This window comes from Vigna umbellata, chromosome 1 (assembly GCF_029865625.1).
Source record: "Vigna umbellata cultivar VRB3 chromosome 1, Vumbellata_1.0, whole genome shotgun sequence".
Lineage (NCBI taxonomy): Eukaryota > Viridiplantae > Streptophyta > Magnoliopsida > Fabales > Fabaceae > Vigna > Vigna umbellata.
This window is the reverse complement of record NC_142165.1, coordinates 6,302,563-6,316,659: the sequence shown is the minus strand read 5'-3', so window position 1 is coordinate 6,316,659 and position 14,097 is coordinate 6,302,563. Positions and strand designations below refer to the sequence as shown.

The following is a 14,097-nucleotide window of genomic DNA, read 5'->3' as shown; positions in this document are numbered from 1 at the left end:
AGTACAGAATAAATTTATCATTCAACATTTTAAAGCTGACGTCCACGAATATTCAGTAGTAATATTATTACTTAACATGAATTTTGACGAAAAAAACTACAAAATTTCATACAATATTTGTTTTTACAAAATTAAAAACCCTTTTTCTGTAATTATATGTTTTAGACAAAGTTACAAACTTTTCTTATACCTTTTTCATGAACAAAACTACAAATATTTTTCAATTTTTTTTATAAAAAACTAAAAATCATTTTCTGTAAATTTTTGTAAACAAAACTGTAAATCCTTCTCTATATAATTTTTTTGGAAAAAAAAATTGAAGACAACAATTACAAATCTTTTAATGCACTTTTTTGCACAAAATTACAAACTTTTTAATACATTTTATTTTATAAAATTATAAACCTTTTAATAATACATAAATTTCCATACACCAAACATACATGGAGTTATAGTTATGTCTCCTAAATCAATTTTTCCCTTTTATAATAACTGTTTATCTTCTTCAATGTAAGGCTCTACCAATGCTTATTTTCAAGCTTTATTATATTTAAAATATATTTTGAAATTGATTATTTATTATGGTCGTGGTCACTTTTATAATTGCTAGTAACATCATTAAGTTTGCCATTAACTAATGGAACTAAAATGCTCATTTTAAGGATACATATCAATATGATACAAATATAATATATTTTATTCTTCATGGCCCTGTTATTCATCGTACTAGAATCTTTTGCTTACAATGATTTTGTTTTTCTTTTTACATGGACAAAACTTTCTTCATTCAACCATAACACAAGTGTTTTGACTTGAATTGCTTTTAAAATTATAAGCTTTTATTATTTTTCACTCATTCTTTTGAATTAAATCGTTTCTGATTTTTGGTTTATTCCAGTAATATTTCATACATCAAATGAACAAGTGTAGCTAATCTAAGTAAAATCCAGAAAAGATCTTATAAATCTGTGTTTGAACTGCTTGTTGAAGTATGATACTTTCTTTACCCAAACAAAAAATGGAGAGAGAATAAGAGAAAATTGGAGCTCCCATCTCCACACAGTTACTTACCATATCTAATTGAATATCTTAAAAAATATCCCACAGTCAATTTAGAGAGAACTCAAAACCATTTACCACATTCAGACACTGACTCACACTGACACACAAGTCAATAATTAATATTTAATAATTGTGACAATTTCCTCTCTCTTTCTCTTTCTCTTTCTCTTTCACACTCCATAATAATATCTCCATTCTCTACACTTTAACCAAAATTTAAGACCAGAAACATTTAATACTACTTATGACGATGATGATTCATTGGTATCTGATTTGGATGAAAATTGGAGAGAGAGAAAAAGGTGGTAGTAGGAATACACAACCATCAATGACAATCTCTTTGCTTTTAACTTTTTTCATGCTACTTATTACGCCTCACACACACATTTTTCTTTCTTCTCTGCCCATCCATTTGGGTAGCACGCTTTCTCTCTCTGTATCTCTCTCACAGATGACACAAACCTCACTTTCATTTAATAGATATTTTTATTTCCATTCTTTAAAAAACAGTTTATTATCACTATTATTATTTATGGCAATATATTTTCCTTCTCAAAACTCCGTACTCTGACAACGACCACTGAAGGATGGTGGCACATGCCTGCAGTCACATCAGGTCCCAACCAACGGCTGCGATTCAAATGTACGGATCATCCAACGGTTCTGATTCTCTTTGTCGAACATCTTCTCTCTCCTCTCACTTTCTCTCTCCTCTGCACCCATGTCCAGCTTGGTCGGGACCCCCTTATATATGGCAAAGACCCTTCCTTTACGCTCTCCCTCTCTCTTTCTCTCACCCTCTCTCTACTCACTGTGCGTTTCAAACCCAAAAATCCTCACTCGGGTCTCAATCCGAAAGCGATAGGCCACAAAAGAGGGCCTTTACTTCCTCATACACTCACTTGTTGTGGCTCCTTCCTTCATCTTTTGATATTTCTTCTTCATTTTTGCTTTCTTCTTGTTCAGTTTCCTTCATGGCGATCTTGGAGAACGTGCCACGCTCGGTGTTGTTGTGCGGTTCCAATTGGGTCGTGGTTGCTGGGTTTGCTTGATGTTTTCCTTTTTTGGGTTTTTTTCTTCTTTACTTTGGTTGGCTGGGGCTTGTGAGCATGTGGAGCTTAATGGATCCCTTTGAAGGGGTTTGGGGGTGTCTTTGATTTTTGGGAAGTTGGGTTTTTTGTGGACATGGAGTGCATTGGCAAGTGGGAGGGGAGCATGGGGGAGTGCAATAATGATAATTATAATAATAATGGGTTTGGGGAAATTGAGGAGGGAGTCTCTGAGCTAGGGTTCCATGTGTTTCTGTGATTGCTGAATACTGTGTCTTCAAAAGGAGGAAAAAAGGGAAAGCTTGATATGAAGCTTTCAACATCAGGGTTGGGTCAGCAGGGACATGAAGGTATCCATTCACTCAATCTACTCTTTTTTCACTTTTCTTTTGGGAAAAATAAATTATTTAGTACCCTATTCTGTGCTCTTGGTTAGGGTGAACTTCAAATATAAATGATTATTATTAGTATTAGTGTTAGTCTTAGTAGGTGTCCCTTTCGTATTTGCTTCAACCTTGCCTTGTGAGTTCTTAGTGTTCTTTCCTTCTTTTTTTTGTTTCTTTTGATTTTCGATGTTTTTTTTTTGGAGATAATTTGATGTGGTATGATGACAGGAGGGGAAAAGAAGTGTTTGAATTCAGAGCTATGGCATGCATGCGCGGGTCCCTTGGTGTCCCTACCAACTGCAGGAACTCGTGTGGTCTATTTCCCTCAAGGTCATAGCGAGCAGGTGCTTTTTTACTCTAGTCCTTACTCTACTCCTGGTTGTTTCAATTTTGTCTACTTTACTGGCTATGAGGATTGCACAGCTTTCTTCCAATTTTGAGATTGGAAGCAATTCAATCCAGCTGTGGTGGATTTTGATGAATGGAGATTGGACTAAACATGTTCTAAACAATGGTTTTAGGTTGCTGCCACAACTAACCGGGAAGTGGATGGTCACATACCCAATTACCCCAGTTTGCCACCCCAGTTGATTTGCCAACTTCACAATGTTACAATGCATGTGGGTATTATACCTTCCGTGTTGCTTGCTATGATAGTTGAGTTACTTCTACCTCCCACTAGAGTAGACTCAGTCAACTAGAGGGTGTCTTGATTTTCAGGCAGACGTTGAAACAGATGAAGTGTATGCTCAAATGACGCTGCAGCCATTGACTCCGGTATTTTGTTGCTCTTTTGAAGCTTTGGTGTATTGGTGATAGAAATATTTCTTGTACATGGAATTGAAAAATGTGTCTTCAATCGAATGTGTAGCAAGAGCAGAAGGATACGTTTCTTCCCATGGAGTTGGGCATTCCAAGTAAGCAGCCTTCAAATTATTTTTGCAAGACATTAACGGCAAGTGACACCAGCACGCATGGAGGGTTCTCTGTTCCTCGTCGTGCAGCTGAGAAAGTTTTCCCTCCACTGGTTGTGTTCATATTTTCCCTTTGTGTTTCAATTTTGGTTAGACATATATATATATATATTTCTCTTCTTTCTCGGCTGTACAGGATTTCTCACAGCAACCACCTGCGCAAGAACTAATTGCTAGGGATCTCCATGATGTTGAGTGGAAGTTCCGACACATTTTTCGGGGTAAGGATTTATTTCTTTGTTGTTTCATTTCTTAATATTTTTGCATTTTATAGGACTAGTTCCACTAAGTTGAATAGGATTATGATAATATTGTCTGTTCTATGATCGTAATGATACACTATTTTATACATCCACCATATGTGGACCAGGATTTAGCACTTTGCATTACCAAAAAAGTCCATCACTGTACAAATATTGAAACCTTTTTTGAATGCTAAAAAGCTGTAGTAATGCGAATGAAATGTATTTATTGCATCACTTCATTAGTGTAACTAGATATTGTTGAGTGATAGTTATTTGCCTTGCTTCCTTATGTTCCCTCATAATTGCCCCCTACTTTATCGTATTATCTGTCACTCTAGAAGTCTGTATCAAACGCTTTGTCAATGTAGAAAATCAAGGAAGCATTAATAACTTTTATTCTCTACTATCTTTACATACTGAATCTCTCGTCTGAACACTTAATGAATCTAAGTCTTCTAACATTTCTTCCTATGAAAATACAGTTCCAAACTAATATTTATACTTTGAAGGATTGAAAGGTTCTGGTTCTTTGGTCTAAGAAGTTGAGATGTTTCCAAAGTGGATCATTTAATACGAAGGATGAACTTTTTAGTAGTTTACTACCCCTGGAAAAATCTAGTCTAACTTCTGAATAGTTTTTCCCCCTGAAATGCTATGAGAATTGGTAGATGAATGTTCTCATTATATAAGATTTTGAAGAATCCTTTCCACATATTTGTAGTAACCTTAATAAGACTGATGCTTTAGTCATATTTTGACTCACTTATCAGCTGCTTATAGTACATCACAATGGGAACTTTTGAAACTAAAATTTACTGTTCAAGAAATATCTGACTATCTAATAATACTGTTTGCAAACAATTGGGGAACAGGGCGGTGGACTGTAGTCAACTAGACATGTTCAGTGGAAAATTAACCTTTTTCTTGTTTTTGGGACTTTACCTTGATCCCTTCAAAAGAAACCCTGATAACTGAAAAACTGATGCAGCGACTCATTAATTAGCTAGAGAATGCTCTCACGTGAGAAAATCTCACTGTAAATTTGAAGAATTGGTGTGAATTAGAAGTATGAACAGGTTCCTTTATTGTGAAGTATAAAACAAATTAGGTATAAACACAATCATAATTGATGCTGCGAATGTGTTATTATTATGTTTTCACGAAAAAAGTATTATGATTTACCTGATCAAGAGCTTCTTGAAATTTTTCCCGCATTATTATGCTTGATTATGACATTATAAGCATAGAAATAATAGTGTTAAAGAGGTGTTGGGTTTGGAATAAAGATACCGAGTAACATATTGCAAATAAAAAAGAGGTATATATTTATCAAATTGTTATAAAAATTCTATTATTACTATATCGCATGAAGGAAATGTTTATTAGGATTTTCCAGTTGCTAAATGTTAAATTATTGAGTATTATTTTTTTTTTAACTTATCATGGATATAAATTTAATGTGTATTAGTTAAATCTTACTTGTATTAGTAGACACTCACTAAGAAGAGTAATTGGAAAAAAAATAAAGAAAGTAGGATGGTCAATGAAGTAGTTGAGAAGACCAAGGTAACCTAATAATAGAGATTCAAATCTTGATTAACTAAGGTAATATTGTTTTAAGATTCATATACAATGAAAAAATGGTTTAAAAATGTTTTTAGTCACTTTAAAGTTAAGTGTCTTTATTTTTTGATCCCTATATTTTCTATTTTTCATTCCTATGAAATTTGAAGTCACCCTTTTTGGTTCTTATGAAATGCATTTATTTTATCTTTTAAAATATTTTTCTTTGATTTTCATCCTAGAAAATTTCAAATCACTGTTTTTAGTCCCTAATATTCATTTTAAGATAGATAAATAATATTTGTTTTATGAATCTTAAGAATTTTTTTGAGGTGACATGTGCTAGCATAATGTTAATCATTTTTCATTTAGAACATCCTTTTAATTACTTGTCCAACACGGAAGTGGTTAATTATGTCGTATTATACTAGGGATTAATAGTGACAAATTTTCAATTTTAGAGGGACCAAAACCAAAGAAATCTTTTCTGTAGGGGCCAAATAGAAAAGATTCTTTTCTGTAGGGGGCCAAATAGAAACTCACTTATTGTGTAGGGGCTGAAAGCATAGTTAAGCCTACAAATATCTACGTCAAGTGACTTTAAATCTTAACCATAATTGTATGTGTTCCTAAAGAGATCTTTTCTGTAGGGGGCCAAAATAGAAACTCACTTATTGTGTAGGGGCTGAAAGCATAGTTAAGCCTACAAATATCTACGTCAAGTGACATTGAATCTTAACCATAATTTTATGTGTTCTTACCTGGATCTTGAGCGTAAACTTATGGACATGTGACTAGATCCTAGCAGTGGTTTGATGACTCCTTTTGTATGGAAAAGGTTTCCTTGTTGTTGAGAGGTGGAAGATCCATCTGTAAAAGACTCTTTGTTGCTTAAGTCAGTAAGAAAGTTATAATCTTTGGGTGAGAGTGAGTGTTATGAAGTGAGTACCTTGTGTAAAATATTAGGTGTATTTATAAGATTAACATAGGCTGTGAGCCTATGTTCCAATTATAATAATAATGGGGAGTATAATAACATTATAATAGATAGTAACACAATAATAAATAATAACCAACATACCAAACTATCGAAATTTAGTCATATTATGTAAATATAGTCCAAATAGGTGTGGATTGGATTCTTCCATAATGAAAAAGTTTAAAGGGTTTTATTGGGCTGCGCTCTTTAGTATGTCAATTTGGTCGGGAAGGACCAATATGTAATGACAATGTTGTGTTCAATGCAATTATTTTAGATTAGTAATGGATAAAAAAACTTACTTAACCTTATGTATTATAAAGCAAAATTATTAGCTATATTTGATATTGTGAAGTCTTTATTTCAAGAGAATGGAAATGAAGCAATAGAATGGCTAATTTAACAAGTGATACTTATATTCCTTTCATTTAGCAATTTTAACTTTTAAGATTCATTAAGTCTTATGATTCTTGTTGATGTTACAAAATTGCACAAATTCATTCATGGATTGTTAAATGCAAAATAATTTTAGATTCAACTTGTGATATGATAAAATGCAAAATAATTGCAATTTGAGTTGTGAGATTCTAAATTTCTAACAAGTATAGAATAGACATTTGTAAGAATAAAGTTAGAGTGAGATTGAAATTAACAGTGTTGGATTGGTAGAATTGCAATTTGAGTTGAGATTCTAAATTTCTAACAAGTATAGAATAGACATTTGTAAGAATAAAGTTAGAGTGAGATTGAAATTAATAGTGTTGGATTGGTAGAATTAACTCTGTCGAAAGATTATTTCAATTTGTCTGTTAAAAATGGTAAGAGGAGTTAAAAAGATGGCAAAGAGAAGCTAAGAATTTGAATACTTAAATTTTCCTGATGTGGCTTAAAAGTAAGACAGAGAAGGCTGTCTTGGAAGTTTCATAACCATCATTGTTCTACAGTCCAAGCTTTAATTTTTATAAATTATAATAGCTTTTGTTCAGATGGAAACATACCATTCATCAATTATATCTATGTAAACGTGCTTTCTTGGTATTTATCAAATCTTTGGTGTACTGCTTACAAATACTGCGATGACCATCTCTGACATCAATCGAGGAAGTTAAAATTATCCATCCATTCCGATGATTTCTGCTCTCTGCTTCAACGTTGATCACGCATGTGCTAATTTATGTGAGATTTCACAAGATTGATGTGCTGGACTGTGAAGTCAGTAGGATACGACAATGTTATCATACTGGCTTAGTCGTCCATTTCTGAATCATAAAACCCTCTCACAGTATAAAGAACCCAATCCAAGAATGGCTTCTCCAAATCATTCCAGACTTTTTGCCTAAAACTCAGATTCAATTGTGGGCTTTAGGTGCATGATTTTGAGATTTGATTTGGAGGTGCTTCTGGTTGAGTGTCTTGATGGTCAATCTGTTGACGCTTCTATGCTAGTACTTGACTGAGACAGTATTTAGTTTCTCAATTGAAAAGCAGTCAACTTTGCAGTGGAGCAGGTGATGATATTCTAGGGCCTCTTGGTGGTGGTCATTTGAGTGTTGTACAATGTCTTTTTTAATGTGGGATTGTTGATTCAGTGGATGGGCTCTGTTATGCTGGCAAAAACATAGTATTTTTTCTTATGAGGTGTCACCTTACTTTAGTTATGACTTGTAACATATGCATTTTAATGGAATTTTAATCAATAGTGGCGTGATTTTTAAAGTGGTCAAGTGACAATTTCCCTTTCTCAATCCCTTGGGTAGGTTTTTCTGGGTCACGATTTTGACTACCATGGTCATACCGGATAAATAATTTTGAATTTAGAGTGAGACTTTTGCTAGAATCTTGAGGCAACTAATTAAAGCACCTTAGTGGTTACCAGTGTCTTGCTCATCTAAATTGACTTGAAGATCTGGGAGATCTGCTTCTTGTTGCAATTTTTCTAATCTTTTCATGTGTAATATGTATAGCAAATTCATTAACTTTAAAATTATTTAATATCAAGATATCAATTTGCAAATCACAAAATCTTGACTATCTTGGCAATGATATCAAATATCAATTGAACTGTAGCGAATAGGTTGTGCAGAGGTCTGATGTCCTGTGTAACTCCCGTGAGGAATATGAAGGATACGCAAAATTAAGTGATCTGAGCGTGGAGAAATTATAGTCTCTTGTGGCTATTCAGTTTCACTAAACTGAAGAAAGTATAAACAACTTGTGAATTGTTTGAATCTGTATTATATCCCATAGGAAATATACTGGATCGTTTAGGGAAGCCTATTTTTCAGTAATAAATAATGGGACTTTTTCAAATCTTTATGGAGTAAAAAACTCCGCCCATTATTATAAAACACACCAATGTTAATTTTCTTTCTTTACCTCTTGGCTAACCTTAAGTAACTGCATTGGTTAATAATCCTTGAATTTCGAATGTGAGGCTAAAAAGTTGATTGTGTTTGGTGAAATCCTGCAAGATTTTAGGTTACACAAATAGAACAACTTAGCAAACATTTGCTTTGACGAACACATCTGTGCTAGCAATCTGCATTGTACAATTGGTTTAATTGCTTAAAATTTAATTTAGCTTGCGAAGCTAGCTGTATTACAGACATGGCAAGCCACTGCATTATACCTTTTGACGATGAACATCAGCTTCTTCAAAGGAAGTTCCAAAATTGAGGTCTTCAGTCTTGTACTGAGCCTCTTGTTTTGTACTTTGTTAGGCTAACGTATTTCTATCAGTCCTTTTACAATATTTTGTAGCTTGTGATTTTCTGTTTTTGGAATATAGACAATCCTATTTGATGAATAACTACTGACTCCTTAATGTTTGATGTTTCTGTCTTAACGGAAAAAGAACCAGCTTTGGACCCAGAAAAATACGCTATAGTGAATATTTTTTATTAAGCTAGAGCTTGTTTGCCAGGATCATTTTTAACCATACTAATTATTGCACGTTTTATTATTTCTGGGATAAAAACCGTTTTTTACATAAATCTGTCTTTAGACATGAGTGTAAGCTGCTTTGAATACATAAAAAAACTAAATTAAAACACTTATATTTGTCAAAATATCGTTAATGTAGTTGTATTTTCTGCATAATGTGATATTCTATTTCTTGATTATCATTTCAGGACAGCCAAAACGACACCTTCTTACAACTGGCTGGAGTGTATTTGTCAGTGCCAAAAGACTAGTGGCTGGGGATTCTGTGCTTTTTATATGGTATTTATTTCATTTTATCTTGTATTACTTTTTCTCACCCTTGTGTTCTGCAAACTGCTTTTTTATTTTTTTACAAATTGTTAGGAACGAAAAGAATCAACTTCTTTTGGGAATACGAAGAGCCAATCGACCACAAACGGTCATGCCATCCTCAGTTCTATCCAGTGATAGTATGCACATTGGGCTTCTTGCAGCTGCTGCTCATGCTGCAGCAACTAATAGCTGCTTTACAGTGTTCTATAATCCAAGGTTGTATTTATTATCCATGTATCTATTTTTGAAACTGATATTTATTAGAAATTATAATGTGCACTTCCATGGACAGGGCAAGTCCATCTGAGTTTGTCATACCACTTTCAAAATATATTAAAGCTGTGTACCACACACGAGTGTCTGTTGGTATGCGTTTTAGGATGCTTTTCGAGACTGAAGAATCAAGTGTACGCAGGTAATTTTAGGCATCAATTTTTTTCTTCAGGGTATTTTGAATTTTTTTACTCTATAAATTGTTCACATATTTCTTCCATTTCTTAGATCAGATAATTGTATTTTGAGGAGTAATCATAGTTATAAACATTTGTAACAGAAGCTGTCTTTTAAAATATCATTGCTATGACAAGGTTGATGTGGCATCTTCATCTGTTGTAATGTATAAGGTGGATAGTTTATTGGTAAATGGATCTTTGGTTATAAAATAGATTTACCAGTTTCCAGAGTAATTTGTTAATAGTCAGTTGCATATTTTTTAAATGCATTCCAATTTTGGGTTTAAGAGAAAAGAGTTAGCAGCGGCAGTCTGATGGAATGGAAGCCAATTGCTAAGTGCTATTCTCTTGTAGGGTATTGTACTTTTGCCTATACTTTTCCTTTACTAATGCACAAGCCACGATCGTTTTGTAGGTATATGGGTACTATAACTGGCATAAGTGACCTGGATCCTGTTCGTTGGCCGAATTCTCATTGGCGGTCTGTTAAGGTAAAATCTTCAGTGTAATGCATATGATTGAATAACATTTATATGAAAATGGCCCTTTGCCATTATAAATGTAGGACCATTAAGAGGGTAAACTTTCATCGTGTGTCAAGGTTCCTATTGTGTGAGCATGGGGTCTTTAAACTTTCATGGTGTGTCAACATTGGCATAGCCTTAATTTCTCAAGTCAGTTTTATGCAGATAAATTACGTTCAATCCCAAATTTTAAGATTGTATAAGAATTAATTTTGTCGTTCCTAGCTTTCCTTGATTGCATGGTCCTCCAATGTTCCTATCACATGATTAATTTGTAGTTGCAATAAACATTGTTCTTATGTGACTGCTGTCCAGAAAGATAGCGACAAGGTTTTAACAGGTAGAGGGTTTTATCTTTTGAGTAGGTTGGCTGGGATGAATCAACAGCAGGAGAGAGACAGCCACGAGTATCATTGTGGGAAATTGAGCCTTTAACAACATTTCCAATGTATCCATCACTGTTTCCTCTTAGATTGAAACGGCCATGGCATCCTGGCACCTCTTCTTTTCATGGTACATGTCTGCCTCAATACCATTTTTCACTTTGAATCTTCCTTTTGTATGTGAAGTACATCATAGAATCAACGTTATGATAACACTAATGCTATGATTGGATGAACCTTTAGAACATTTTACAATTTTTTAATCACATTTCTCCCTCTCACCATAAAAAAAAGACGATAATTTATATTTTTAAATATCCCTCTCCCACCACTTTTATTTCTCACAACTCAATAATGTAATCATTGTAGGATAATGCTAACATAAGGGAAATGATTCAGGAAACAAAAGCAAGACAGGTTTTATTAGAAAAGAATGTATTTGTTATACTAAAAACACAGCAATGTTTTTTTTTCCAAGTAATTGAAAGCATTTAGTAAGGTATAAAGGATTCTTAGGCATTACATTTATTTTTATCTGCTGTCGTGTCTCCTACCCCATCATTATAACAAGTGGCCATGGTGGTTTTGAGGGCACTTTTTTTGTCTCCTTTCTTCACAAAGGATATTCTTACAGATGGCAGTTATGAAGCGACGAATGGGCTAATGTGGCTGAGGGGTGGACCTGGAGACCAAGGTCTCAATTCCCCGAGTTTTCAAGGATCTGGTTTGTTGCCATGGATGCAGCAGAGAATGGATCCAACTTTGCTTGGAATTGATCATAATCAGCAGTACCAAGCCATGTTTGCATCTGGTTTGCAGAACTTAGGGAGTGGAGATCTGATGAGACAACAAATGATGAATTTTCAACAGCCTTTCAATTATCTTCAACAATCAGGAAACCCCAATCCTTCTTTGCAGCTTCAGCAACCACAAGCAATTCAGCAATCCGTAACTTCTAATAATATCCTACAGCCACAAGCCCAAGTATTGGCAGAGAACCTGTCACAGCATCTCCTTCAGAAATCACACAATCGTGAAGACCAAACACAACAGCAGCAGCAGCAGCAGCACGCTTATCAAGATACTGTTTTACTTCAAAGTGATCAGCTGCATCAAAGGCAACACTCTGGTTTACCTTCACCATCATATTCAAAACCAGATTTCTTAGATTCAAGCATGAAGTTCCCTGCTACCGTTTCTCCAGGACAAAATATGCTGAGTTCACTTTGTCCTGAAGGGAGTGGCAGTCTCTTGAATTTATCCAGAAGTGGTCAGTCAATGCTGACTGAACAACAGTTACCCCAACAACCATGGGCCCCAAAGTTTACACCTTTGCAGGTCAATACTTTTGGCAACTCAATGCCCCACGTGCAATATTCTGGAAAAGATACCGCAATGGTGTCACCACACTGTAACTCAGACACCCAAAATCCTATTCTATTTGGTGTCAACATCGATTCATCTGGCCTTCTGCTCCCTACCACTGTCCCTCGTTATACCACCGCATCGGCTGACACTGATGCATCAGCAATGCCATTAGTGGAGTCTGGATTCCAAACTCCTCTATACCCTTGCGTCCAAGATTCATCAGAGTTGTTGCGAAGTGCAGGGCAAGTTGACCCTCAGAACCAGACACGAACATTTGTCAAGGTTTGAATGATAAATATTATCTTTTTGTAAAATGAAAAGTCCTTCTTTGTCTTAAATATTTCTGTTTGTTGTCCTTTAAACAGGTTTACAAATCAGGGTCGGTAGGGCGGTCACTTGACATCTCCCGGTTCAGCAGTTATCATGAGCTGAGGGAGGAGTTGGCACAGATGTTTGGTATTGAGGGGAAATTAGAAGACCCTCTTAGATCAGGCTGGCAGCTTGTATTCGTCGACAGGGAGAACGATGTTCTTCTCCTTGGAGACGATCCGTGGGAGTAAGTTCAATTTCAACTTGTGATCTAAATTCTAATATTCTATCTCAAAACCTTTTTTAAGTGAACATGCTATGCTTGTTTCACTTGTTCATGTTTTGCTGACATTTGTGTTTCATCCTTTTGGTGTGTGGATTTGGTGCATACCCTTTTGTAGATCATTTGTGAATAATGTTTGGTACATCAAAATACTTTCACCTGAAGATATCCAGAAAATGGGAGAACAAGCCGTAGAATCCCTTGGTCCAAGTTCAGGACAGAGGCTGAATAGCACTGGTGCAGATTCCCATGAAATTGTTTCTGGACTTCCATCAATAGGCTCCCTTGAATACTGAGAATTTTAAAATGTATGCTCTCTCAGATCCCACGGTTAAGAAGACTATCACACATGTTTAGTACTTCTGTTGAACACTACTTTCCGACCTTGCATATCTGGATCAATATATACTGTATTGTCTGTCACTTTAAACATCGATATTATTTCTTAGAGTACTGTTGAGATTTTCAGGACAAAATATCTCTCACGAGAAACTAACGACAAACTTTGTGCCAATTTGTAACATGTGTTATGGAAGCTAGAAATAGTGTTACTGTTACTGTAGCATTTGGTCGATCCCAAGCTGTACTGTAAAAAAATCCATGCATTTATTAAACAATAAATAAAATTAGGAGGGTAATATAAATATAATTTCTCCTGTTAATAAAATTTAACTTGCATACTTCAATTTTAATACAACCTCTTCTATCCTAGTTTTTTAAGCCTATTTTATCTTGTACATAAACATATATTGTGCATGAAATTTGTCTTTTGTTTTCAATATATATATATATATATATATATATATATATATATATATATATATATATATATATAATGAAGTTATTACAAAGTGAGTGAAGGATTGATTCGGTTGACATTACTGATTTTATAAGATTGACTAATAATTCAAGATGGAAAATAAAATGCTAACTGAATTAAGACTGTCAAATATAAACTAATTTTCTCTTGAATTTGCTATTAAAACCAATTTGGCCTGATAAATATTGGGTCTAGGATAAGTCTAAGATGTGAATTTTATAATTCTTTTTTATAAAAGTAAGCTTATATATAATATAAAGTTTAAAATTTTGGTCATATAAATAACAAAAATTATTTTATACAAGGTAAAAATTTTAGAAGTGGAGATTATGTTACAATTCTAAAAAACAATAATAGTATAACATTTATTTTCTAATGGAAATAATTACAAACCATTTATTTTTCAAAAAAGTAATAATTACATAATGTAATTCTTATTAATCAA

The 14,097-nt window shown here is 34.1% G+C and overlaps 1 protein-coding gene across 2 annotated transcripts; it reads left to right on the top strand.

Annotated features, from left to right (window-relative positions):
- The first annotated feature begins 1,843 nt into the window (after nt 1-1,843).
- On the top strand, nt 1,844-13,397 carry LOC124830285 (auxin response factor 8-like). 2 transcript variants are annotated; one of them, XM_047303953.2, is made up of 14 exons: nt 1,844-2,461; nt 2,726-2,841; nt 3,019-3,117; nt 3,218-3,274; nt 3,369-3,524; nt 3,608-3,692; nt 9,390-9,480; nt 9,565-9,729; nt 9,806-9,928; nt 10,381-10,456; nt 10,855-11,002; nt 11,507-12,522; nt 12,606-12,796; nt 12,951-13,397. In XM_047303953.2, the coding sequence occupies exons 1-14, from the start codon at nt 2,419-2,421 to the stop codon at nt 13,126-13,128; spliced, it is 2,544 nt and encodes an 847-aa protein (XP_047159909.1). In that variant the 5' UTR covers nt 1,844-2,418; the 3' UTR covers nt 13,129-13,397. The 2 variants fall into 2 exon arrangements, with proteins under 2 accessions (XP_047159909.1, XP_087948636.1); XM_088092510.1 differs by lacking the exons at nt 1,844-2,461; nt 2,726-2,841 and having other exon boundaries at nt 3,033-3,121.
- Nucleotides 13,398-14,097: the final 700 nt, after the last annotated feature.

What these genes read in the sequence shown, in the direction of transcription:
- LOC124830285 (XM_047303953.2), top strand. Translation starts at nt 2,419, where the DNA reads ATGAAGCTTTCAACATCAGGGTTGGGTCAGCAGGGACATGAAG. An exon ending in AGAAAGTTTTCCCTCCACTG is followed by an intron (nt 3,525 to 3,607) that starts GTTGTGTTCATA and finishes TCGGCTGTACAG; the next exon opens with GATTTCTCACAGCAACCACC. An exon ending in CTCATTGGCGGTCTGTTAAG is followed by an intron (nt 10,457 to 10,854) that starts GTAAAATCTTCA and finishes TCTTTTGAGTAG; the next exon opens with GTTGGCTGGGATGAATCAAC.